At 39.4% G+C, this 25,241-nt stretch overlaps 1 protein-coding gene across 1 annotated transcript in view; it reads right to left on the minus strand.

Moving 5' to 3' along the window:
* Window positions 1-367: 367 nt before the first annotated feature.
* PDGFD (platelet derived growth factor D) overlaps window positions 368-25,241 on the minus strand; it is a 347,344-nt gene continuing 322,470 nt past the window's right edge. Inside the window, exons 5-7 of the mRNA XM_073558368.1 lie at window positions 20,659-20,857; window positions 17,636-17,850; window positions 368-7,308 (exon numbers count right to left, since the gene is read on the minus strand). Of these exons, the coding sequence (XP_073414469.1) occupies window positions 7,177-7,308; window positions 17,636-17,850; window positions 20,659-20,857 (546 nt within the window). The 3' untranslated portion in view covers window positions 368-7,176. The remainder of the gene's footprint in view (window positions 7,309-17,635; window positions 17,851-20,658; window positions 20,858-25,241) is intronic.

Consider the following 25,241-nt stretch of genomic DNA (forward strand, 5'->3'; position numbering starts at 1 on the left):
TATTCTCCATCTTTTCATTCAAGAGAATTGGATCATACTATGATTATACTCTGATCAGAGTGTGATTTGCCTAATCGACCCGATTTTTTCGGATGAGAGAACACTTAGTCATCTGCACTTAGCCATGCCATTCTACTACGCAATAGGGTGTGTTCTTACACTCTGTATGATCAGTGCTGATAGGGTGTTTAGGGACACACCCCTTTGGCAAAGGGACTTTTAACACCCAGTTGTAAATTTAGTCCAAGAACAATAGAAATGGCACAATGGATAATCAGGCTTCATGGCTAATCTAAAAATTTACTGATACTGATGGTATTTACTATTCCCTACATAACCAAATCTTAAAAAAAAAAATACAAAATGAAACATTTTATTGTTTTTATTTTCTAGTTTAATCTTAGGAAATACACCCAAACATTAACAAATACAGAAAACGAAAACGGAATGTAACGTGTATGCGTTATCACATAAGATACATCATAATTGAAGAACTAAAGTCAAATCATAATAACCCACCTTAAAACAAGCCAAATTTATTTACTTATTTTTTAATCGACCTTGCGTCATATAATCTGGGCGCAGAGTCTCCTTTAGCAAATCTATCGGCCGTGTGGCTTCCACTTGCAATTTTACGGATTCTATTTTTACTTTAAAAAAAAATTTCAATTTTTGAGAATATTTTTCCAATATAAATAAAGCTCATCCTACGAAGCAGTATACAGCGGCACTAATTAACTTAAAGCCAGATTACTTTAATTTATACACGTTTCGGCAAGGTAAACATACTGTAAAAAAAACAAAAAAACAAAAAAAACTGCTGTAATAACCATAAAAAGTTGCTTGTTCTTAATCATAAGGTTATTTTTTTTTTAATTGAGATGTTGAATTATATAATTAAAACAGGCAAAACGAAAACAGCGAGGCATCAATTTGTTTGCCGTTGCGAAGTTATTTGCTACACCTAAATTGCTACAGTTTATAATAAAAATATACTCAATAAGCTCGTTTATGAACTACAAAATACGTAGGCACAATTATTTATTGCTTTTTTTTTTACATCAGCTGAATTAATTGCTATATTGAAAATACCAAGGCTCGCCTGCAGCTCATCCGACGTTCTTATAATGCCCACAATTCTTAGACAATTCTTAGACATTTGTTTATTATTTTTCTAAAATATTTTCCGATTTTTTTTTTTTCTATTTCTACTTCGCGAGCATTTTTAAATTTTATTTTTTTGACTTGACACTTGTCAGACTCTTGAAATTCTCCAACACTTGGAACAGACAACAAGAGAAAGGAACAGATATGGTGCAATGTAGTAATAGTGAATTCATTGACAAGACCTGGATGGAAAATGTAGCAAATGTTGAAATTAGAGTTTTCATCTTTTTATTTTAAAGGAAAAATCCAACCATCTGCAAGATCACATACTCCAACAAATCAATATATATATATTGTCTTGATCATTTTTTCATTCACCTCTTTATGTTGGGTAGGCTTTTTAAGTATTTTTTTTAAAGGGACTGTATAAAATATTTAGATTTACATTGAATACATGTTCCTTGGGGGCAGGCCAAAGTGGAGGCACAATAAAGGGACTGTATAAAATATTTAGATTTACATTGAATACATGTTCCTTGGGGCAGGCCAAAGTGGAGGCACAATAAAGGGACTATATAAAATATTTAGATTTACATTGAATAAACAAATGTTCCTTGGGGTCAGGCCAAATTGGAGGCACAATCTTGCTTTGTAGATTGTCTGTATAGGAATGTGTAAGGTATTTAGATTTAGGTTGAATCGTTCCTTGGGGGACAGCCAAATTAGAGGCAAAAACCTTGGTTTGTGGATTGTCTATATAGATAGTGTCACAAATCATTAAGGGGTTCGTGTCAGCTCTGGGTCTGCTGAATTTTAAATGTTGTTTCTTCCTTTTGGCACAGCAAAAGTTAATATCAGTTTCTTGCTGGCAGTTCTTTCAGGCTTGTCAGCTGATGTTGGTTGGTGACCCATCAGCTGATCCTTGGTTGTGTAGGTTTTTGTTCTATGCAGACCAGCTTGGTGTGTGGCGCTCGCCTGTGTTGGTGGTGTTTCTGCTATGGTTATTCTGCTATCCTGATGCCGTTTAGTCTGCTGCTGTGCAGCTTAGTGGCAGGGCCTAAGCTGAGTAGTTTCCTTTTTGTCTGTCCCCTGTTCATCTCTTCCCCTGTGTGTTACCATATGCTTTGGTGAGTCTAGCGTCCTTGCCGGCCAGTGCACTAGCCAGAGTTCATAGAGGTGACAGTAAGGGACTAGTAGGCACGTGACGGCGGCGGGGGAAGGAGCCGCATAGAGGCATAGGGAAGCATAGGGACAGACACAGGATGGTGTCAGGAGGTGTCCCATCCCCCGCTCCCTACCGTTAGGGCTTTTCTCTCCTTTTTCCATTCCGTATTGTTTATATGTTGTTGTCTACCAGAATTACCCATGTCCAAGCATGACAGATAGTAGTGCAAAGTGAGTGTGCTTTATTGCAACTGTAATGATTGGATGGAAAGGGAATGTCCTACTCATGAGTATATTTTTTTCTAGGCATTAATGATATAAATATAACACTCACCTTTCAGCACCATTACGGGTCGGTGCTGCTTCTGAGGTCTACTCTGACGTCTACTGAGCGATGTCTACTCTTATCAGAAGTTACCAGCACTGATGATTAGCTGCAGCGGTCAGATGACTATGTGATGATGCACTCTTTTAGCCACATGACTGCTGCAACGGACTTGATAACTTCCAAATTGAGCAGACCACACTTCCGGCGCACTTGCTTGATCAGCGGGGAAGCTGATGGTGATTATGTCTCTAGTAATTCATTTACAATCATTCATGCCTAGAAAAATATGTAAGTGATCGAAAACCTCCTTAATTAACAGCAGAGTGTCAGTAGATTAGTACAGTACTTTAAAAGTGATGTTGTTCAACTGATCCACTAGAGACCAGAAGATTGCAAGTGGGATGCATAAGCCTTAAGTGTGCCTTGTCCTTGCCTTACCTTGGCCGCCAGCAGTACAATACAACTGTCATTGGTCAAAAGTGTCCAGCTTTTACTTTTATTTTATTTCCGCTGCTCCCCTGAATATTTCATATTATGATTTTGTTACACAGTTTCAGAGATATGGGCCTTTTAATTTCATGCAAATTTGTATCTTTATAAAGGGGGCGTGGCTCATAGGGAAATAATGCAGACCAGCCTAAAGACATTCCCCAGAGGATCCTGTGAGCCACAGCCCCTTGGTAAAGACCATAAAAAGTAGCACTAAATAAAAAGCTTGGAACTGTGTGATGGATTTAAAAAAAACACCAAAAAACATAATAGTCAGAACAGCAATGGGAATAAAATAAGAGCAAAAAATGGCAACTTCTTTTTGATCAGGTGTCAGGTCGAGCGCAACCAAATTGCAACAGGTTGCGTTTGGAGCTGGTCGGCGCACTGTCAAAAGGATGCAGGCGCAGCCAAACGCATACTGCGCACAGGCTGTGTCCTCAGTGATAAAGATAGGGGACGCATGACGCATGCAGCGTCATGTGCCCGGAGGCGGAGCTACCGCCAGAGGCGCGACAGGGGGCGGGGCTTAGCGGCAGCCGTGCGCAGGCCGGTGCTGCAGCCTGTAACGCAAATGTGAAACCGGCCTTATAGTTAATCTAGTGACAAAATTAACAAGTGGAGAAAGGTTGAGCTTGATGGCCCTAGGTCTTTTTTCAACCTATGTAATTACGTAAATGTGTCTAAAAATGGATGTTATATAAAAAATATGCTTATATTTGAACCCTGATTTAAGTACTGTATATATTATTTATATGACATGCCGGTATTCCAGTAGATGACTGCACTACTTCAAGTAACGTCTTGGAAATGTACCAATTCTTAAATAGTTTGTTATGGATTATATCATCCATCCATTGACTTGAGATTATCATTAATCAACGGTCCAATTATGGCAGATCTGGTCAATATATGTCTCGGGGTACCAATTGTGAATCCACAGGTTTGAATTTAGGAGAATATTGATCTTGCTCCCCTATCTTGGGTACACTGCATAAAAGTATGAACATTTGGCTGATCTATATAAGATTTTTTCCTGAAAGCTTTTTGAGCTTCTGAACATATTTTTCTTTTCATAAATAACTTGTAATGTTGCAAAATAATACAAAGTAATGAATGTAAAAATTAAAATAACAAAAAAGTAAAAAACAAATAAACAACAACAATAACCCATATATCACGCAGGACACATCTAGATTTTAGTATTTTCCGGTAGTAATACCCTGAACTACGGAATTAATGATAATAATTAATAACAAATATATGTGAAAATCAATTAGGAAATGCCAACAAGGCTGATATAACCTGGAAAATACAGAAAATGTGTCAGGATTGAGGACATTCTATGACATCCTCTACCATGATGCTCTACTTTATTCGTAGGGTTGAATCTTTCGTTAGACAGTAGGTCCATTCCTAATGTTGTGAAAGTTGTGTTGCTGTTCCACATGTCAATCATATATTTTTTAAGTTTGGTATAATCTGTATTCTGCTGTCTACATTGATGACATTTTTCTAGTTGGTAGGACTGGTAAGGCCTCAAAGGTTTTGTGTTTATAGGCTCCGACAGTGCAAATGTGAAATCCATGATCAATATTCAAGGCAAGAAAATGTTTTCCATAACTTGCGATCTGAATTTCCTAGTTATTTTGATAATCGCTAATTGTAGGATCTCTGAAACCAAAGTAAGAAGTGTAAGGTATTGGATAAATATACAAAGTTATGTCAAAGAAAACAAAAGGGAAATGAACCCAAAGTCTCATACGAAGAAGTCATATAGACATATCAATAGACTGTCTAGGACGAGATATTTTAGACTGTTACTTATTACTATGGAGATCTGTCATGATTCTTGTCTAGTCACTCATAAAACAGCTATGGCCCTTTGTTTCGAGAATAGGTGCTGGTGACAGAAGGTCATGACTCATGAGTAGGAACAGAGATTGCTCAAAGACTCGACAATAATATTATTTGCCTCACATGGCAATAGCAGCTGATGGATGAAAGGTAAAAAAATTGGTCCGTCAGAAATCAGTTGATTGCAATGGTGGCTTCATCCTAGATGTGACCATAGGAGCGCTTATTTGGCTGACCGCTAGTCCTCCCGACTCCCCCAATAAACAAGCACATATATGCATGTTAGGTTGATCGAACATGTGTTCTTAATAGGTGGACAGTAAGTTTATCTTCCCTAAGAACAAAAAAAGATTGGACATACTGAAATCTAACAAGCCAGATCTTTTTTTCCCATCATCTGGTGTCAGAAGGAAGTGACATTTCCTCCATATACATTGGATGGTCACCCACTCCTACCACAACCATCCACTCCTGGTCACGCATTCCTACCACATACGAATGTGCTGTACATTTCTGCATCAGATTCTCTTTCTTGTTCTGCACATTGGCTGGAGCTCCTGGACCTACTCTGGTTATCATCGATATGTCCTCATGACATAACAGAAAAGTCTGACATTGGAGAAACCTTTTCATGAGCCAAAAAAATAAGCAGATTTCAGTTTTGTTTTTCAAAAATACTGGATTATGAAACATAGAATCATAGAATCGTAGAGTTGGAAGAGACCTCCTGGGCCATCTGGTCCAACCCCCTGCTCAAAGCAGGATTCGCTAAATCATCCCAGTCAGATGTCTGTCCAGCCTCTGTTTGAAGACTTCCATTGAAGGAGAACTCATCACTTCTCGTGGCAGCTTGTTCCAATCATTGATCACTCTAACTGTCAAAAAGTTTTTTCTAATATCTAATCAGAGTTATGCTCTGTTCATTTCATGCCCTTTTGATGTGTTAGCTCTCCTGTCTAGGCTCGACACACTTGTGCTTTCAAGTAGACTAATTGAGTAATCCCATTGTACGGCATTCTTTTTGGTAATAAAGATATTGAATATTAGATTTGTATTAATCATTTGTGTTATTTATGGGCTATGCTACATCTGGTTTTAGCAGTGTAGAACAGGATTAGTACCTTTTTATTCTGTGTAGTTTACATTGCTCCTTACATAATGATTGGGCAATTGTTGAAACTAAAAAGAATCATTTCTAAATTTTGTTAAATAACTGGGTTACTAATTTAAAAAAAATAATATTAGATTTTGTTTTTTTTCGTTTAGTCCAGAGAGTTTTTGGAAGTCCACAAGTCAGGTCTGAAAAAAATTGGTAAATTGCTTAAATTGTCCCAAGGGGCTTTATTTTACCATCTTTGTCCCCAATGTGACAACCTGTACCGTGCGCTGATAGCCTTACCCAACTGCTGAAGAAATCACAGGTTGGTGATGATGACTCTGGACTCTCTCAGCCTCTCAGCCAGGTCTGAGAGCTTGTTTACTTTGAATTTACCCACTTTTACTCTTTGACATTAACTTTGAGTACTTTTTCCGACGAACTTTTTTTGAACATGTTTTCAAATTCTTTGGTCTACTATTTTCACGATCTTGCTTTTTTGCAGAAATTTTATGTCGATAATGTTGGGTAATTTTTGAAGAACTTTGTATTTTTTTTACATTTTTGTCACATGATCATAGACTTTGAACATATATATTGTTGGAGCAAAACATAGAACCCAGCTGAAGACAACTCAATTTTCAGCTGATGAAGCCAAAATACACTTTTCATCAGGGTCCTTGTCTTAAGGGATGACTCATAAATAACCATCTAGATATTATAGATATGTCCTGTACAATGATGCCAAAGAATATAATGTGATTAAAAGTGGAAGTCACATGTTCTGTACGCTCGTACAAGAAAAAAAAGCACCCTCGGGATCATCTCTTTTGGTGGACCAAAGGAACCTGAAACTAACCCTAAACATATTTAGCAATAATGTGTTCCAAAAAGAGTTGTATTACTGTGTCTCTTACTAGCAATTCTTCAGCATTTAACGACCCCTTTACATTGACTAAGAATCTATTTCTGCTTTTAGAAGGTTCTGAAGAATAATAATTTCCATAAGCAACACTGCATCCTGAGCACAACACATATTTAGATGGTCATTATTGAAATCCTGATACCAATAGGGACATTAATGAAAATTCAACAAAAGTCCATGAAAACGATTTCTCCTTTTCTTCCTTTGTTCTTATCGCGGTGGTCGAGAACTGCAGATGCATTCACATTTCTCGTGGTGCTCCAGCTGGATGTCTACTATAGACATAGTCTTGGTTTTAGTCTTTTTCTTACTGTATGCGACTTCAGGCATGACCTTCAGCACCTACAAAGGGCACAATAAAAGTGGCATAAAATTATTGTATAATTATTGCCCTAGGGTATTAGATTGTCCCTGATGAAAATGATGATGATAAAATCCAAGCTAGAGAAGGTAAAGAGAATCTGTCACAGGATTTTTTCTATCCCATCTGAGAGCAGTATGATGTAAGGGGTAGATGCCCTGATTCCACTGATGTGTCACTTACTGGGCTGCTTGCCGCAGTTTTTATAAAATCCCTGTTTTCTCTGCTGCAGATCCAGCCTTTCTCTGAATACTGAGCTCTGTATAACCCCGCCCATACCACTGATTGGCAGCTTACTGTGTACACTGACAGAAAGCTGCCAATCAGTGGTGGGGGTGGGGCTAGAAAGAGCTCAGGAATATGGAGGACTACATGACAACAGGTTCTAGTGTTAAACTCCTGCTAATAAAACTTGAATTTTTTCTTAAACTAAAGCAAGCAGCCCAGTAAGTGACACTTTGCTAGAATCAGAGTCTCTGCTCCTACATTATGCTGCTCGCAGATTAGGTGGCCTAAACCTGGTGACAAATTCCCTTTAAGCACAAAACCATATATATAAATTATGTTTAACCAAAAAAGTGTCATGAGATGCAGCATAGTATCTGAAGAAAGGAATTCTATCTGCAGTCCTTCATACTTTATAGCGTACATGAACTCATAGAAATGATAGTATTCCAAATTAGAAACACCATTCAGAAACCTATAAACAAATACTGAACTCCGTATGGTTTTGACAATATGGAGGTAGTTCTCCTCAAGAAGCTTTACTTCTAAGGGAGAATACCATGCTGCACGGAGGCACTATTTGGTGTCAAAGAACTGTAGGGACGTTATTGTGCTTCAGATCCAATCTATACAGTCATCATTAAAAAAGCTTAAAGAAACGTAGATGATTTGAACAGGAAATATAGATAAATAAGTCTATTCTGTTGCATGAACGGCATCACACCTGTTGTGTCTGGTATTGTAGCTTAGCTATATTCAAAGTAAACGGGGTCAAAATGCAATAAACACACAGCCTGAGGACAGGTGTGAAGCTGTCTCTATAAATATTTTGCCTTATTCTTCCAATTTTATATAACCTCTCTAGGCCAGTTTCATACATGCGTTTCTCACAGTCGAAGTACAGACCGCAGTAAAGACATCATGAAAATAAGCAAGCTTGCAATTGACTTGCTTTTCCTATCTGATATCATTATTATACAATGAAGGCTTTTATCTTTCATACTGTACAGCTAGTTTCCATGGAGCTTTGCAGCTACCGGTTGCCCCAACATTGGCTGAGAGTGCCTATATAGCCTATGCTACAATCCATGAAAAAGGTTCAATCCTTACATCCCAGTCAACTCTCACCAACCCATTGATTTCTACACAACAGTTAGCTGCAGTTCTAACTTTCCTCTCAGCTCCTTAAAAGCTGCTGTTATAAATCTTGCAAAATCTTCAGTCCACTCCCACAACAGTTCTCCTAATCACTGCTCTCACTGTCTGCAGCTGTATGCTTGTTCAAATGCCCTGTTAACACCATGTGTAAATACAGTGAGAGCAATGTAGACTCAGAACAAAGCACTGATAGCTTAATATGTCCTCCATTGTTCAATGGTTCAGCCAACAGTCTAATATTATGGGGCAAAGTGCAATACGAACTCCGAAACGCGCGTCGGGGCAGTGTTTCTCTGTGACCGGCAGGCCGTGTTAAGGTACAGTCATGGCCAAAAGTATTGACACCCCTGCAATTCTGTCAGATAATATTCAGTTTCTTCCTGAAAATGATTGCAAACACAAATTATTTGGTATTATTATCTTCATTTAATTTGTCTCAAATGAAAAACACAAAATAGAATGAAGCAAAAAGCAAAACATTGATCATTTCACACAAAACTCCAAAAATGGGCCGGACAAAAGTATTGGCACCCTCAGCCTAATACTTGATTGCACAACCTTTAGCCAAAATAACTGCGACCAACCGCTTCCGGTAACCATCAATGAGTTTCTTACAATGCTCTGCTGGAATTTTAGACCATTCTTCTTTGGCAAACTACTCCAGGTCCCTGATATTTGAAGGGTGCCTTCTCCAAACTGCCATTTTTAGATCTCTCCACAGGTGTTCTATGGGATTCAGGTCTGGACTCATTGCTGGCCACCTTAGAAGTCTCCAGTGCTTCCTCACAAACTATTTTCTAGTGCTTTTTGAAGTGTGTTTTGGGTTATTGTCCTGCTGGAAGACCCATGACCTCTAAGGTAGACCCAGCTTTCTCACACTGGGCTCTAAATTGTGCTGCAAAATTTGTTGGTAGTCTTCTGACTTCATAATGCCATGCACACGGTCAAGCAGTCCAGTGCCAGAGGCAGCAAAGCAACCCCAAAACATCAGGGAACCTCCGTCATGTTTGACTGTAGGGACCGTGTACTTTTCTTTGAATGCCTCTTTTTTCTCCTGTAAACTCTATGTTGATGCTTTTGCCCTAAAAGCTCTACTTTTGTCTCATCTGACCAGAGAACATTCTTCCAAAATGTTTTAGGCTTTTTCAGGTAAGTTTTGGCAAACTCCAGCCTGGCTTTTTTATGTCTCGGGGTAAGAAGTGGAGTCTTCCTGGGTCTCCTACCATACAGTCCCTTTTCATTCAGATGCCGATGGATAGTACGGGTTGACACCGTTGTACCCTCGGACTGCAGGGCAGCTTGAACTTGTTTGGATGTTAGTGGAGATTCTTTATCCAACATCCGCACAATCTTGCGTTGAAATCTCTTGTCAAGTTTTCTTTTCCGGCCACATCTAGGGAGGTTAGCCACAGTGCCATGGGCTTTAAACTTCTTGATGACACTGCACACGGTAGACACAGGAACATTCAGGTCTTTGGAGATGGACTTGTAGCCTTGAGATTGCTCATGCTTCCTCACAATTTGGTTTCTCAAGTCCTCAGACAGTTCTTTGGTCTTCTTTCTTTTCTCCATGCTCAATGTGGTACACACAAGGACACAGGACAGAGGTTGAGTCAACTTTAATCCATGTCAACTGGCTGCAAGTGTGATTTAGTTATTGCCAACACCTGTTAGGTGCCACAGGTAAGTTACAGGTGCTGTTAATTACATAAATTAGAGAAGCATCACATGATTTTTCGAACAGTGCCAATACTTTTGTCCACCCTCTTTTTTAAGTTTGATGTGGAATTATATCCAATTTGGCTTTAGGACAATTCTTTTTGTGTTTTTTCATTTAAGACAAATTAAATGAAGATAATAATACCAAAGAATTTGTGTTTGCAATCATTTTCAGGAAGAAACTGAGTATTATCTGACAGAATTGCAGGGGTGTCAATACTTTTGGCCATGACTGTATATACCCCTCTTACTCCTCCCTTCTGACTCATCACATTCGCCTTCCCCTCCTTCTTGGATGCATATTTGCACACATATTGAAATACACCATATTGCACTCTGCACTTTTTTCCTTTTAAAAGGAGTCATATATATTATTGATTGCTTTGTTATTTGATTATATTGATATATTATATTGCACCTTGCACTTTTTATTATTGATTGCTATGATGTTTATTGCTTACACCATATTACATTATAATTTTTCACATTGCACTTTTTTCCACATCTATTATTGATTGTTTTATGATTTATGCGTGATTTTGCTTTGTTGTGCACTTTTCTGGGCTGCATATGTTATTGATCTTATTTTTAATAATTTTTTGCATATTTTCACCATTTTTCCTGTTTATGAGAGAGGAGTTTTTGTAGGTTATATACCAACAATCTACATACCAATGATATATATGTATATATATTTTCCGATTAATTATTGTAGGCCTGCTGTGTCTTTGATATTTTACTATATAGGTAGATATATTTAATATATATTTTATACAGAGACCACGTGCTTGTGTTACTATTTGTTACCAATATTGAATAAAGGTACTTTTATAAAAACATATTTGTTCTCTTATTATATTATTTTGTACCTTTTATATTGACCGCAATTTATTGTACTTCTTATATTGACCACAACTTCGAGTTTCTCTTTTTTGTCGGTTTTTGGTGTTTACATAAGTAGCCTGATATAACAAAATATAGAACTGCTGCTCATGCACAGAAAAAATAGAATACAGTGATAAACCACATGTGCTATAAAAAATGTTGCTGTGCAAAATAAGAGAGCAGAGTTACTTAGCATAAAAGAGAACCAAATATGCACTCAATGAATAAGGCAATAGGACAGGCTAAAGGAGAGAGAAAGTATGGAAAACTCACTCCATAGACACAAAGCGTGCAAAAGTGCAGATAGTGCTTACCAATGTGTAAAGGTGCTAAGTGAGCTTTCAGGACTTCACCCCAACGCACGTTTCGCGCATTGGGCTTCTTCTTGGGTAAAGAAATGAGCTGGAGCATAAGCTCAAAAGAGGGGGAGCCACATTGATAGGATAGTCCCGATTGGAGTACATTGTGTCGCGGTGGGATGACTTTTATGTTTTTAGATCAAAAACAGCATTTACTATGTATCCTATGTTATTTACTGTATATGTACTATTAGTATTTACTTATATATAGCAGGGTATATGTTCATTTTGTTTCTATCATAGGTTTTGTCTAATAATGAATTAAGTCTAGGAATTTCCGAACGCATGCATTTTTCACTCCTCAGTCCAGAACAATTATTTATCCATGTTTGATAAATATACCGTATTATGCTAAATGACCCAGTGATGAGGGAATATCCATTCAAAAGCACAATATCTGTTAAATCAAAAATTCCTGGCCTTAAAATGTAAGAAGATTAAGAGATTAATCCTTTAAACAAATGAGGCCATGGCTGATTGGATGTTAACTTAAAATATGTTAATCTAATTGTATAATAAGACGAAGAAGAAGGTATTTCACATATGTCTTAAGGTAAGAATTTTATGGTAAATATCTCCACAATGAAATCCATTATTCTTAATTAAAATATTACTTTTCACTTATTGTATCAAAGACAACCATTTCCAAACAGAATGAAATAGTACTAAAAAAAAATAATAAAAAAAAAATAATTACCGTAATAAATGCAGGGTTGTAAGCATGGCTTCTATTTCATTACTGAGTATAAATCATCTGTGTTATTAGGAATATAATGAGTGGAATCTTCTAATTATCGCACTTTCTTTTTAATTTGAAAAGAGCTGTTTTGACGCAGTTTTGATGAACGTGCAGCAACTGAACTAGAAATCCGTTTAGCTTTTTCATCGAAAATTACATTCTTAAAATAATTGATGTTTAAAGGGAATCTGTCACCCTTTTTTGAAATATAATATAATGATATCATTCAATTGTGTGTCACATAAGGATTCTCTTAGTACTTTTGCTTCCCCCTGACCCCGCACCTTTCATGCATAAATACCTTTTTTATATCGGTTCAGATGTATGTAAACTGCCGCTGTCCGGTCCGCTGGGCGGGGGTTATTCACCTGCTCCCCCTCCCTGTCTTGCTCTACGCAAGAAGAAATGCATAGAGCAAGACAGGGAGAATGGCTCCATGAAGTTCTGATGGGGTCCCCCTTTTGGAATACAGTTTGTCAGAGTTTTCAACAGAAAGCCTGACTATTGCTCAGCTGAGAGCACTGTGTTAGGTCTCCTTCACATGTCAGTGTCCCCAGTACGGGCTTTTACATATACCGTAGACACTTACACTTAGACCCATTCAAATCAATGGGTCTGCGCACATGTCAGTGTATTTCCACAGACTGTGTGTCCATGGGCAATGAACTCCGAAATTTCCATATTTTACCAGAAGCACGGGGCGCAAAACGCCCCACACACGTGCACTCTGTTGAAACACTGATCACATCCGTGTGTCATCAGTGTGACATGTATCGGCACCTGGGAAAAACAGTACAGTTTGTGCTGTGCCCACGAGCCGGGTGCTGAATTCTACTGTCATCATTGTCGCATGGTCTCACTCTGATCAGCGAGGCCAGGTAAGTCTGATGACAGTTGTAGTCAGCAGCTACCATCTTTGTCTAGCTCAAATTAAATAAATAATTAAAAAAAAGAAATGGCGTGGGGTCCTCAATCATTTTCCTAACCAGCTGGGGGAAAGCCGATAGCTGGGGGCTGGTGTTAATATTCTGGAAAGAGGCCAATAGCCTTAAAGGTTCCCAAGCTATTAATAACAGCTCACAGCTGTTTGCTTAGCCTTTAGTGGTTAATAAAAAGGGTACCCCCCCAAATAAAGGCCCCCCATTATTATTACTAACCAGCAAAGGTTAAACAGACAGCTGTGGGCTGATATTAATAGCCTGGGAAGGAGCTATGGATATTGGCACCCTACCAGACTAAAAGCATCATCCCTCAGCTGTCCCAGAAACGGCACATCCATAAGATGCATCAAATCTCAGCTCTTTCCATTTCCCCTGTTGCGGTGGCAAGTGGGGTAGTATTTGAGTGGTTGATGTTAGCTGTTTTATGTCTGCTAACATCAAGCCTAGGAGTGGAGAGCTGTCTATCAGACACCCCCATTACTAACCTAATAGTCAAATTTAAAATGATTTTATTTTTACATATTTTGTTTACACCACTAAAATAAAATATGTTTGCATCGCCGTATTTGTAGCCACCTAACGAATCATATAGCGCCAGCTCATTTTTACTGCACTGTAAAAATCAAATCCCTAAACAATGGTGAAACTGCATTTTTTCCACCATTTCCCAGCACATGGATTTTTTTTTCCTGTTTTCAGTACATTAGATTGCAATATGAACAGTGTCAATGTATCCTACAGGTTGTCCCAATAAAAAAAAAATATATATATATATTGTCAATAAAAAAAAAAAAAATTGCTCTTGGAAGAAGAAGAGATAAAAGGGAATTGTGAGATTATCTATCATCTACTGTATCTATCTCATATTTCTCTATGTATTTTTCTATCTATCTATCTATCTCATATCTCTCTATCTATCCCTTATCTAACTCAGATACACATAGAACGTTCAGAATAATCACCTCCTTCTCCTACACTAGAGATCTGCCTCAAAGAACACAACAATTTTCATTTATAGTTTATTGAAACGGGGGTAAAATGAAATGACTGACAGTCGAGGGATCTTTGGTTAGAAAAAAAAAAATCTATTTCTTCTAGGAAAGGAAAGTGTATGCCTGGGATGAGAGCAGAGATTTGGACAGCATTTAAGTTAACAAGCCCTCTGACAGCTGTGGGATTTTCCTTGTGTTTTATATTAAAAAACATGAGCACGGTATATGGACTGTGCTGATAAGAGGAGAAAAAATGAATTGGCAAACACTTTTTTTCCCAGACAAGACAGCCGAGGAGTGTTTGAACAAGGTGGAAATTGGACAGCTTGACTGGCTGATCACAGCGCTGATATTCAAAGATTTTACGCTCTATATAATGGTTTTAGGTTTAGGTGCAGGGAATTATATGCAATGTAAATTGTATTCTGCAGCAAGAGCAGATGAGGTTTTTACCTACGTGTGCACATCCCCTGCCTATTAGATATCAGACATGAATGCTGCATACATACGGTTATTTATAGATCCAATTGGTCGACATATCTGGACATAGGGGTTAAGAGTACAGAAGATGGCAGTAGCATACAATTTGGCGAACAAACAGAACTGAATTACTCCAAAAGTTTGCTCGTCCAGCATCACTATGTGAACAAACCACGTATGGCCAAACGAGACGAGGCTGTAGGCTTTGGTCGGTATTCACTTTATCTGGGAAGTGTAAAGCAAAATGACTCGGGTGCTTTAAGTGCTCTAGGTTCTGTATTTATGTATTTTACATTGTAACTTTTCTTTTCACTTGTACAATACATTCTAATTTGGCTCTAAGGCCTTGTGCAATCTGCTATAATTGCAAGACACCCCCACCGATTGGCACGCAGCACTTTATAATTATTAGTATGAGGGTTTAACACTTTGTACTACTTACTATGGATAATATATCTTTGTATCCAATGCGTGAGATGTAGCTTATACTTCGTTGTAGAGTCGATGATCATTGATCTAATTGCTTCCGATTGCCGCATTTTTCTTCAATACCTAGTTTAATCAGGCTCCTTCGGAGGATGGTGCGTATGACTGTTTACCAGAAATTGTAATTATGTTTTTAATATTTTTTTTAAGACATTGTTAAAAAAGTACTCCCATCAAAATTTTATCCTCTTAATATATTGCAGTCATCATATTATGCAACACTGTGTACTTACAATTGCTCATTTTGCCTCTCTACCCAGTAAATTATTCTCTCTTCTCAATGTAGAAACAGGAAGTCTCTAGTCCCTACTTTTATCATTCTCTTCAACTTCTGGCCCAGCTGCTTCCTCCTCTCCCTGCAAGGGACATCTGTGGTGACTCATGAGTCATGCAGGGAAAATTGACCTCCTGTTTCTACATAGCGCTTAGAAGGATTCAGCTAGTCGGTTTTTAATCATGTGATGTCATAGACCTAATGGAAAAGAAAATAATCACCTGGGTAGAAAGGTAAAATGAGCAATTGCAAGTACACAGTGCTATATAATATGATGACTGCACTATATTAGGAGGACAAACATTTTGGTGGGAGTGTTTTTTTTAAAGAAAAAAACAAAAATAACTAATTATGATAGGAGTATCCATCTAAATGAAATCTCTTAATATGTAAGAGTTTTGCTGTTTCCTTTTCAGAAAATTTGAAGTAGAAGCAACTAAGTCGTAGAGGTTGGTTAGCCTGTATCTAAATCTAAAAGTGCTTCCATTCCAAGCAATAGACCCGAGCAAAAAGATTTGCAGGACCCTAGTTTGGAGCCTATGTCCATAGTTAATGGTAAACAGACCAGGACAGTGTGGACTACTTAAGTTGGCACTGGAATGCCGGCATTCTAAGCGCCTGTTGTCATTATTAGGCCCTGCCATGTCATGATATTGGGTGAAGCCTACTCACTAGAGATGGGAGAATCAATGTGCAGGACTCCGGTCCAGGTCACTGTTCTGTGGTGACTGGACGTGAGCTCTGGAAATTGCCTCATCTCTGGCTTTGAGTTAGCATGACATCATCGTTGTGGCCTGACAAACAGATGACGTCACACAAGCCTGGCTAATAAAGAAATGCTAGGAAGCAAATGGCAATTCACAGGGCTCCTGTTCGGTGCTCACGGAATACTGGCCTGAACTGGACCATAGTCCTGAAGTTGAAATCTCCCATCTATATGCCTCAGTTGTCCATGATCTTGGCACTGGAGGTCCACAAGTCCACACTGCACTTGTCCGGCTGCCATGGAGTACCAACATACTGGACCAGATTCCTGTGAATCTTTTTGTTCGAATGTACAAAACACCAACTCTCTAAGCTCATGCTAAACAAATCAAAGTAGATCAACTATGATTACATCAGAATGGTGCTTAGATGATTGCTCAGAACCATGCAGCCGCTGGTGACGCAGCTGTCAGAGATGTCTGGTGGATTTTCTGGTGACCTCTGAAGCCAGTAACAGGTCTTAGACAAAAGACGACTCCAAAAAAGAGACGTCATCATCTCCTGTCCAGTAGATAACACCAGAGAGATCTATGCTGGAGCCACAGGGGTTTGAATCATTGAGAGTGGCTTCTTTTATTTTTTTTTTTAACTCTGATCATCTTAAAAAAAGATTTTGAAATATAAATCAATAAAGATATTTGAAAACAAAAAAGATATTGAAGGTGTTAAAAAAAAAGAGGAACTACCAATATAGTTTTCTAACCAATACTTCTCAACCAACCAGCAATTCCAATACCCATATGATATCCAATATCCAACCATTATGACCACGGAATTTGATTATTACGGCCAGTGCAGACGACTGTATTATTTTCTTCATCCGAGAAAAACGGTCCAATTATTATAATCAGACTCTGATCTGACTCTGATTTTTCAGATGTGGTGAATTAAAAAAAAATTTTCTCCAGCTTCTTCATTCTGTCTGTCCGTGAAAACTGGATCCATAGACATGGATAGCCAAGCACTATCCAAATATCTCGGATCTTGGTCCGAGGAAAAAAATCGGACATGTGCACTGTCTCATTGAATAAACCTAGGTCCGATTGCGATCTGATGTTTTGACGGATCATGCTCGGACGAAAAAACTACTGTCACGCGCACAAGCCCTGATAGTATATCAATCCCAGTGGAGTATATTGCAAAAATATTCACATACAACCACCAGAATTTCAAGTTACCATTGCAGGCAGATGGGGCGTTAGAGTTCATCAAACAATATCAAATATAGATGAGCATTTATACTATTTTTGCAGCTTCCATCTTTTGAACTGATGGATATGATTACCTCGTGATACTTTTTCACGGTTTTTCCTGAAGTGCATATACAAGATTTGGAAAACGGACTTCCACAGCCACAGCTTCCTCCGCATCGTTTAACAAGGAGGCACCGTGGAAAAAACACGGCATTAGTGATCTTCAGCTCTTCCCGAAGATTGACTGTGAAGTTCCTCGGAGTGCAGCTGTATCTCTTGACATCATCATTTAGCTTGTCCAGATTCACTGCAAAAATACATTCGTGCAATTAGACATTTTATTAACATATGATATAAATCTGACACCGTAAATTACCATGAAATGGTTCTCGGCTGTTCAAGACATTATACTTATGCTCGTTGTGTTAGCGTTGGGGGAGGAGGGCACCAGGCCACTTGGCATCAGTTTCCTATAACAGTCCCTGTGTCATGTTTTATGAGTAATGGAAAACCTCTATCAGTGCCAGGGACACGCTAACGTTTAATGATGTTTGTGTTAGTTGAGGCTAATATTGGTCCTAGTCATGTTTTATGCTTGTGTTGTATCATTTACCTAATGGGGCAGTCGTCCAGAGCTTTGCGCAGCATCTGTGCCTCATCATTGTGCACGTGTGCAGCATGCACTTCATCCGTGGTACATTAAAAAAGGGACATATCCGGGGGTTTTTCACATGGACACATGTTCCGTGTGAAAAACTTGACATGTGTGCACCATTAAATACAATCGGTGTGTCTGTGTGTCCATATGTGCGGTCCTTAAAAATGGACATGCGGACATTACAAAACTGACATGTGAAGGGAGCCTAAAGCTGTATTTTCTATCTAGAAGTGTACCCTCCCCTGGCTGATTAACAGGTCAAAGACCGTGTACCAGTGCAAACGACCTACCAATCATCCAGGGGAGGGTGCTGAAAGGTAGTAAATACAACTTTGAGGCTGAGAGCTGTAAGTGCATCTTCATGCCCCAATGCACTTCCTGACGTGAGTTCAATACATGATACCTCACTCTGGGGTCATAAATGGATCAAATGGCTTATCTTTTAAGGGACTACAGCCTGGTTTCTGACAGGTTCCCTTTTAATGGGTTGTCTCAAAGTGTGACTGTCAGTCCAAACTGACAGTATAATTTATGCACATGAAGTTATTGTGATGGTCAGGACATGGTTAATGTCCTGTTCTCACAGGGTTAACTTTTGTCGGCCTCTCTTTGGATCTGGGAGGGGTATTTATACTCACTCCAGACTAGCATTCTCTGTCAGCTATACTGTTATTCTGGCAATGTGTCTGACCGACCCCCCTGGTGTGCGTGTATTCTGTATTGCTTGTTTGATTCCCGTGTATGACCCAGCCTGTTCCCTCACTCTGTACTCAGTCTCTCATTTTGGTACTATTGTCTTCTCCGGTTCTGACATCCTGGCTTGGCTATTGTTAATCCATTGCAGTTTGTCCCTATTGTACCGTCCATTGCCCGTTCTGGTTTTCTGATCTATTGCTACGTCCTGACTATTCTCTCTGTCTAACCCTTTGGTACTGTCCTGCTATCTCGTGCTTTGACCCGGCTTGATCTGGTTTCTGTCTCTGTCTATGCCCCTTGGTAACATTGTCCTGTAGTTACTTTCTTGGAGTTTCCCTGCAGCTCCTAGCTCCGTGGAGCTTAGGCCACGCCCCCAGCAGTCACGTGATTCAGGTCCTGGAGCATGCATCATCACCGCTGCTGCCCGCTCCACAGGTATCTTTGAGCACTGTTTTTGTACTCAGGACACGCGCACTGGCTCAGTGAGCAAGTGCAGTGCGGTGTTCCTGACACTTATAGGGGATATAGCTCCTATTGCAATTGCAACTTTACTGATCTAATTGCTTCTTCCATACTGCACAAACTGAAGTTTAATTAAATATACTAATTATGATGATTGGTGAACTCTTGGTGTGACTTAGTGGCTCAGACATTGCTTGCTCCAGGCAAATTAGATGCTGTTGATCACCTGTGAGGCAGGGCATGAAAAAATAGAGGGTGGAACAATGAAGAACTGAGTCCCTTGGCCATATCTAAGGGGGCTCCATGCTCCCTATTTAGCATGGTTGATGAAACTTTAACACTTTCTGTCAAGTTTCCTCACAGATGACAAATGATCACTGGAGGCCAAGTTCCCTCTCAGATTGTCTAAGCAAAGTTCTGCAACACTAAATGCACATGGACAAATCATCAAGATCCTCTGAAGGCAGCTCCTTTTCCAATTGCCAAACAATTGCATCCCAGATGTCCTTGATGAGAGACTAATCTGGAGATGCTGCATTCCTCGGTAGCACGTTTAGACCATGCAGGCTGCTCACAGTAGCACCAGCAACAAGCAGCCTGGTGTTGTCATGTTGAAAAACATCTCAGCATTCAACACCATTCCCTCAGGCTAAAGTTTCTAGTTGATAAGATTACTTATTCTATGAGGAGTCATCTACAATATGCTCTTTCTGATCTCCCGCCTTCACTGTGCACACTCCCAGTCACTGTAATCTTGACATCACTGTTCTGAGCTCGCTGCAGAGCACAGGCTGAGTCTTTAAAGCACAGACAACACTCTACTCTCTGCTGTGAACAGACCGTAGCAGAAAGTCAGAATCTGGAGGTCATATCATCACGTGTGACATCACAGGAACGGAATTTCAATAGCATTTAAATTATAACGTTTCTTTATTTCTGATACTTTAATAATCTGAGCGCCCAGAAAACCCCATGTCAACAGGGAGTGTGAGGTTGTCTGAGTCACACCTCCTGTCTCACCACTGATTCTGGCTGAAGCTCTCTCCCCCCCTTTCTGCAGCTCTGCCTCGTCAGAGAGGCTGCTGTGTACAATCAGAAGCCCTTCACAAGCTACTCAAGAACTCACTGAATGGAGAGAATATTTCCATTACATCAATGCATTAAGTGACAATGTAGATTGCTTAAAACCAAGAGAAGACCTATATATTGAAGAAAATCTTGTCCAGACAGCTACTAAGTGTCCTCCTTGATTCGCTTTCTCGTCTTTTTATTGAATCATGTTTATCAATTCTCATTTACCTTTAGATTTTCTTTCTTGAAATGTTCTTCCACGAAATTGAGATGTATCGGTGTATAGATTTTCCAAGTCCTCCTGCCATGTGTCAGGATTGAAGTGTTTAAGTACCTCTTCAACAGTGTCAAACATAGCGATAGTCTGATCAAGAGCCTCCGCGGTGAGTGTGGAGTCTGTGACTGATGGCGAATGATAGGAGACTCCCTAAAAATAGGAGAGAATCAGCGATAACGTCTATCGGACATACATTTAGAAGAAAAGAAAATGCTTAGCTTTTGGCTTAATTTTTCAGTATCTTTGGGCACTTTGTACATCATGTGGAATGGCATAACCATAGAACATCTGGTGCACTCTCTAAAGAGCAGGAGGCATCGGAGTGCTATCTCTGGCCTTGGGAAATGTAACGTTTCAAAGCACAAGATGTAAAAATGTTTACATTGCATGCACAATACATATATGTAAAAGAAAAAAAAGGAAAAAAATGTGCATATATATACAGTATATATACAGTGGGGAAAAAAAGTATTTAGTCAGTCAGCAATAGTGCAAGTTCCACCACTTAAAAAGATGAGAGGCGTCTGTAATTTACATCATAGGTAGACCTCAACTATGGGAGACAAACTGAGAAAAAAAAATCCAGAAAATCACATTGTCTGTTTTTTTTCATTTTATTTGCATATTATGGTGGAAAATAAGTATTTGGTCAGAAACAAAATTTCATCTCAATACTTTGTGATATATCCTTTGTTGGCAATGACAGAGGTCAAACGTTTTCTGTAAGTCTTCACAAGGTTGCCACACACTGTTGTTGGTATGTTGGCCCATTCCTCCATGCAGATCTCCTCTAGAGCAGTGATGTTTTTGGCTTTTCGGTTGGCAACACGGACTTTCAACTCCCTCCAAAGGTTTTCTATAGGGTTGAGATCTGGAGACTGGCTAGGCCACTCCAGGACCTTGAAATGCTTCTTACGAAGCCACTCCTTCGTTGCCCTGGCGGTGTGCTTTGGATCATTGTCATGTTGAAAGACCCAGCCACGTATCATCTTCAATGCCCTTGCTGATGGAAGGAGGTTTGCACTCAAAATCTCACGATACATGGCCCCATTCATTCTTTCATGTACCCGGATCAGTCGTCCTGGCCCCTTTGCAGAGAAACAGCCCCAAAGCATGATGTTTCCACCACCATGCTTTACAGTAGGTATGGTGTTTGATGGATGCAACTCAGTATTCTTTTTCCTCCAAACACGACAAGTTGTGTTTCTACCAAACAGTTCCAGTTTGGTTTCATCAGACCATAGGACATTCTCCCAAAACTCCTCTGGATCATCCAAATGCTCTCTAGCAAACTTCAGACGGGCCCGGACATGTACAGGCTTAAGCAGTGGGACACGTCTGGCACTGCAGGATCTGAGTCCATGGTGGCGTAGTGTGTTACTTATGGTAGGCCTTGTTACATTGGTCCCAGCTCTCTGCAGTTCATTCACTAGGTCCCCCCGCGTGGTTCTGGGATTTTTGCTCACCGTTCTTGTGATCATTCTGACCCCACGGGGTGGGATTTTGCGTGGAGCACCAGATCGAGGGAGATTATCAGTGGTCTTGTATGTCTTCCATTTTCTAATTATTGCTCCCACAGTTGATTTCTTCACTCCAAGCTGGTTGGCTATTGCAGATTCAGTCTTCCCAGCCTGGTGCAGGGCTACAATTTTGTTTCTGGTGTCCTTTGACAGCTCTTTGGTCTTCACCATAGTGGAGTTTGGAGTCAGACTGTTTGAGGGTGTGCACAGGTGTCTTTTTATACTGATAACAAGTTTAAACAGGTGTCATTACTACAGGTAATGAGTGGAGGAAAGAGGAGACTCTTAAAGAAGAAGTTACAGGTCTGTGAGAGCCAGAAATCTTGATTGCTTGTTTCTGACCAAATACTTATTTTCCACCATAATATGCAAATAAAATGAAAAAAAACAGACAATGTGATTTTCTGGATTTTTTTTTCTCAGTTTGTCTCCCATAGTTGAGGTCTACCTATGATGTAAATTACAGACGCCTCTCATCTTTTTAAGTGGTGGAACTTGCACTATTGCTGACTGACTAAATACTTTTTTTCCCCACTGTATATATATATATATATATATATATATATATATATACTGTATATAATAATAACATAACAACTAACAACATAACATAACAACTGCAGGAACCTTTCCTTGCAACCAGAAAAAATGTAAAACCTGTCCATTTATAATGACCACGGACAAGATAAAGATCCCCAACTCACATCAGGACTACAAGATCCCAGGTACTTTCAGCTGCATTACATCTAATGTGGTGTACTTAATTATTTGTACTAAATGTCCAACTGGGGGTATGTATGTGGGGGAGACAGGGCAAAAGCTTAGAACAAGGATGAATGCTCATCGTCACACAATAAGAGAAAAAAGAATGGATCTACCTGTGGCAAAACATTTCTGTATCCCTGATCACAGCAGCATGGATATGAAATTACTGGTATTGAAAGGTAACTTCAATTCTCAGAGAGAGAGACGAGTTTGGGAGTACAAATTTATGACGAACTTTGACACTCTCAGTGCTGGAATGAATGTGTCGCATGGATTTATGTCTTTTTACATCAATTAAGGAATTTCCTTTTAAAACCGTGTGGGGGCATCATAACACAGAACTAGACCCCAATCAGAGGACCATAAAACATCCGGACTCCTTATCTATGAACTGGTCCAATGTTTATATTTATGTTTCTCCCTCTCCCATATTGATAGTTCTGCTTCACGTCACTTGTCTTATCTATTGCATTTTTTCTAGGCTGTATTGTGCATAAATATGTGACTCTTCAGATTTTGTATTAGTCTAGCCTGATGAAGAGACCTGAGTAGTCTCGAAAGCTTGCAATGTATTACCATCTTTTCAGTTAGCCATTAAAAGGTATCAACTACTGAGGACCCTCAATCCTGAATATTTTTCTATAATAATAACAGTAATTTTTATTTATATAGCGCCAACATATTCCGCAGCACTTTACAATTAAGCGGGGACATGTACAGACAATAAATTCAATACCAGTTAAGACAATTTAAACAGTGACATTAGGAGTGAGGTCCCTGCTCGCAAGCTTTCAATCTACATGGAAATGGGGGGGACACAGTAGGTGAGAAGTGCTTGTTATTTCAGGTCTGGCAATTATAATAAATAGGGATTTTCATATAAAGCTGCATGATCCGGTCATCAGCCCGTGTGTTTAAGTGCAATAGTCAAGTATCAAGTGCAGTTATCGTGTGCATGGAGGGTGTGGAGACAGATGAATAGTAGAGTGCAGATTCAGAATAAGATTTGGAAGGAGGGAACAGGGCAAAGTTAGTTTACTGAGTAGTTGATGTGGTCGGCTTGTTTGAAGAGATGGGTTTTCAAAGCGTGCTTGAATAGGTCGGGTCTAGGTATCAGTCTGAGCGTCTGGTGGCGCAGCACGAGAGAAGTCTTGGAGACGGAGGTGCGAGGTTCGGATTACGGGGGATGTTAGTCTTAGGCCTGTTTCACACTTCTGTTTTTTCTTGTCAGTTAAAATCCGCCAAAATGGAGGAAAGCGGATCCGTTGGTAACTGAAGTTAACGGATGCCAGCGGACCGGTTTTTTGACGGATCCGTTGACTGAAGAATTTTAAAGGAACCGCAGTCTGGGGACGAGAGAGAGAGAGAGAATGAAAATGAATCTTTACCGGCCGCCAGAAATGATTTCAGGGTTAAATTTCCGGCTGAGATCATTCCTCCGGGCATGCGCAGTACAAAAATGCGGATCCTTCAGCCAAAAAAAAGTTACAAGCTCCGTCCGGGCATGTCGGCGGACGCAAAAAAAATTGGTGGATCCGCAAAAAGAACGGATCCAATGGATGGCCATCCGTCATGATCCGCCAGTAATGCAAGTCAATGGGAAAAAAAATGGATTCGCCAAACAAAATGGCGGATCCATTTTTTTAGGAAAACGGCGGATCTTGACTGATGGAAAAAAACTGAAGTGTGAAACAGGCCTTAGGTCATTTGTAGAGCGGAGGGCACGTGTAGGGCGATAGAGATGAGAGAGGAGACATAAGGCGGTGCAGAACTGTGGAGAGCTTTGTGGATGAGAGAGATGAGTTTATACTGGACCCTCTAGCGAATAGGTAGCCAGTGTAATGACTGGCATATATATATATATATAAACTGCTCAAAAAAATAAAGGGAACACTTAAACAAGGATGTGATACTTTAGTGCTCCCCTTATTTTTTTGATATATATATATATATATATATATATATATATATATATATATATATATATAGAACAGCACCATAGAAAATACCTCATTAGTGTGCACGCTTCCCCAACCAGCAACTAATTGGCTCCTTAGAATAACTAAATCAAAGACAGATCTAAAAAATAGCTTGTGCTATAAAAAACCATAAAAACCAAATGCTGCCACTCCACACTCTACACCAAGAGAACGAGTGGACAGACAAAACACAAGAAACCTAAAATTCTTTTAATAAATTGCAATTTTATTAAATATACAATAATGATTTAAAATGAAACCAAGAGGAAC

The sequence above is a fragment of the Dendrobates tinctorius genome, unplaced genomic scaffold (assembly GCF_039654945.1).
Source record: "Dendrobates tinctorius isolate UK_male_01 unplaced genomic scaffold, ASM3965494v1 ptg000256l, whole genome shotgun sequence".
NCBI classification, from domain to species: Eukaryota; Metazoa; Chordata; class Amphibia; order Anura; family Dendrobatidae; genus Dendrobates; species Dendrobates tinctorius.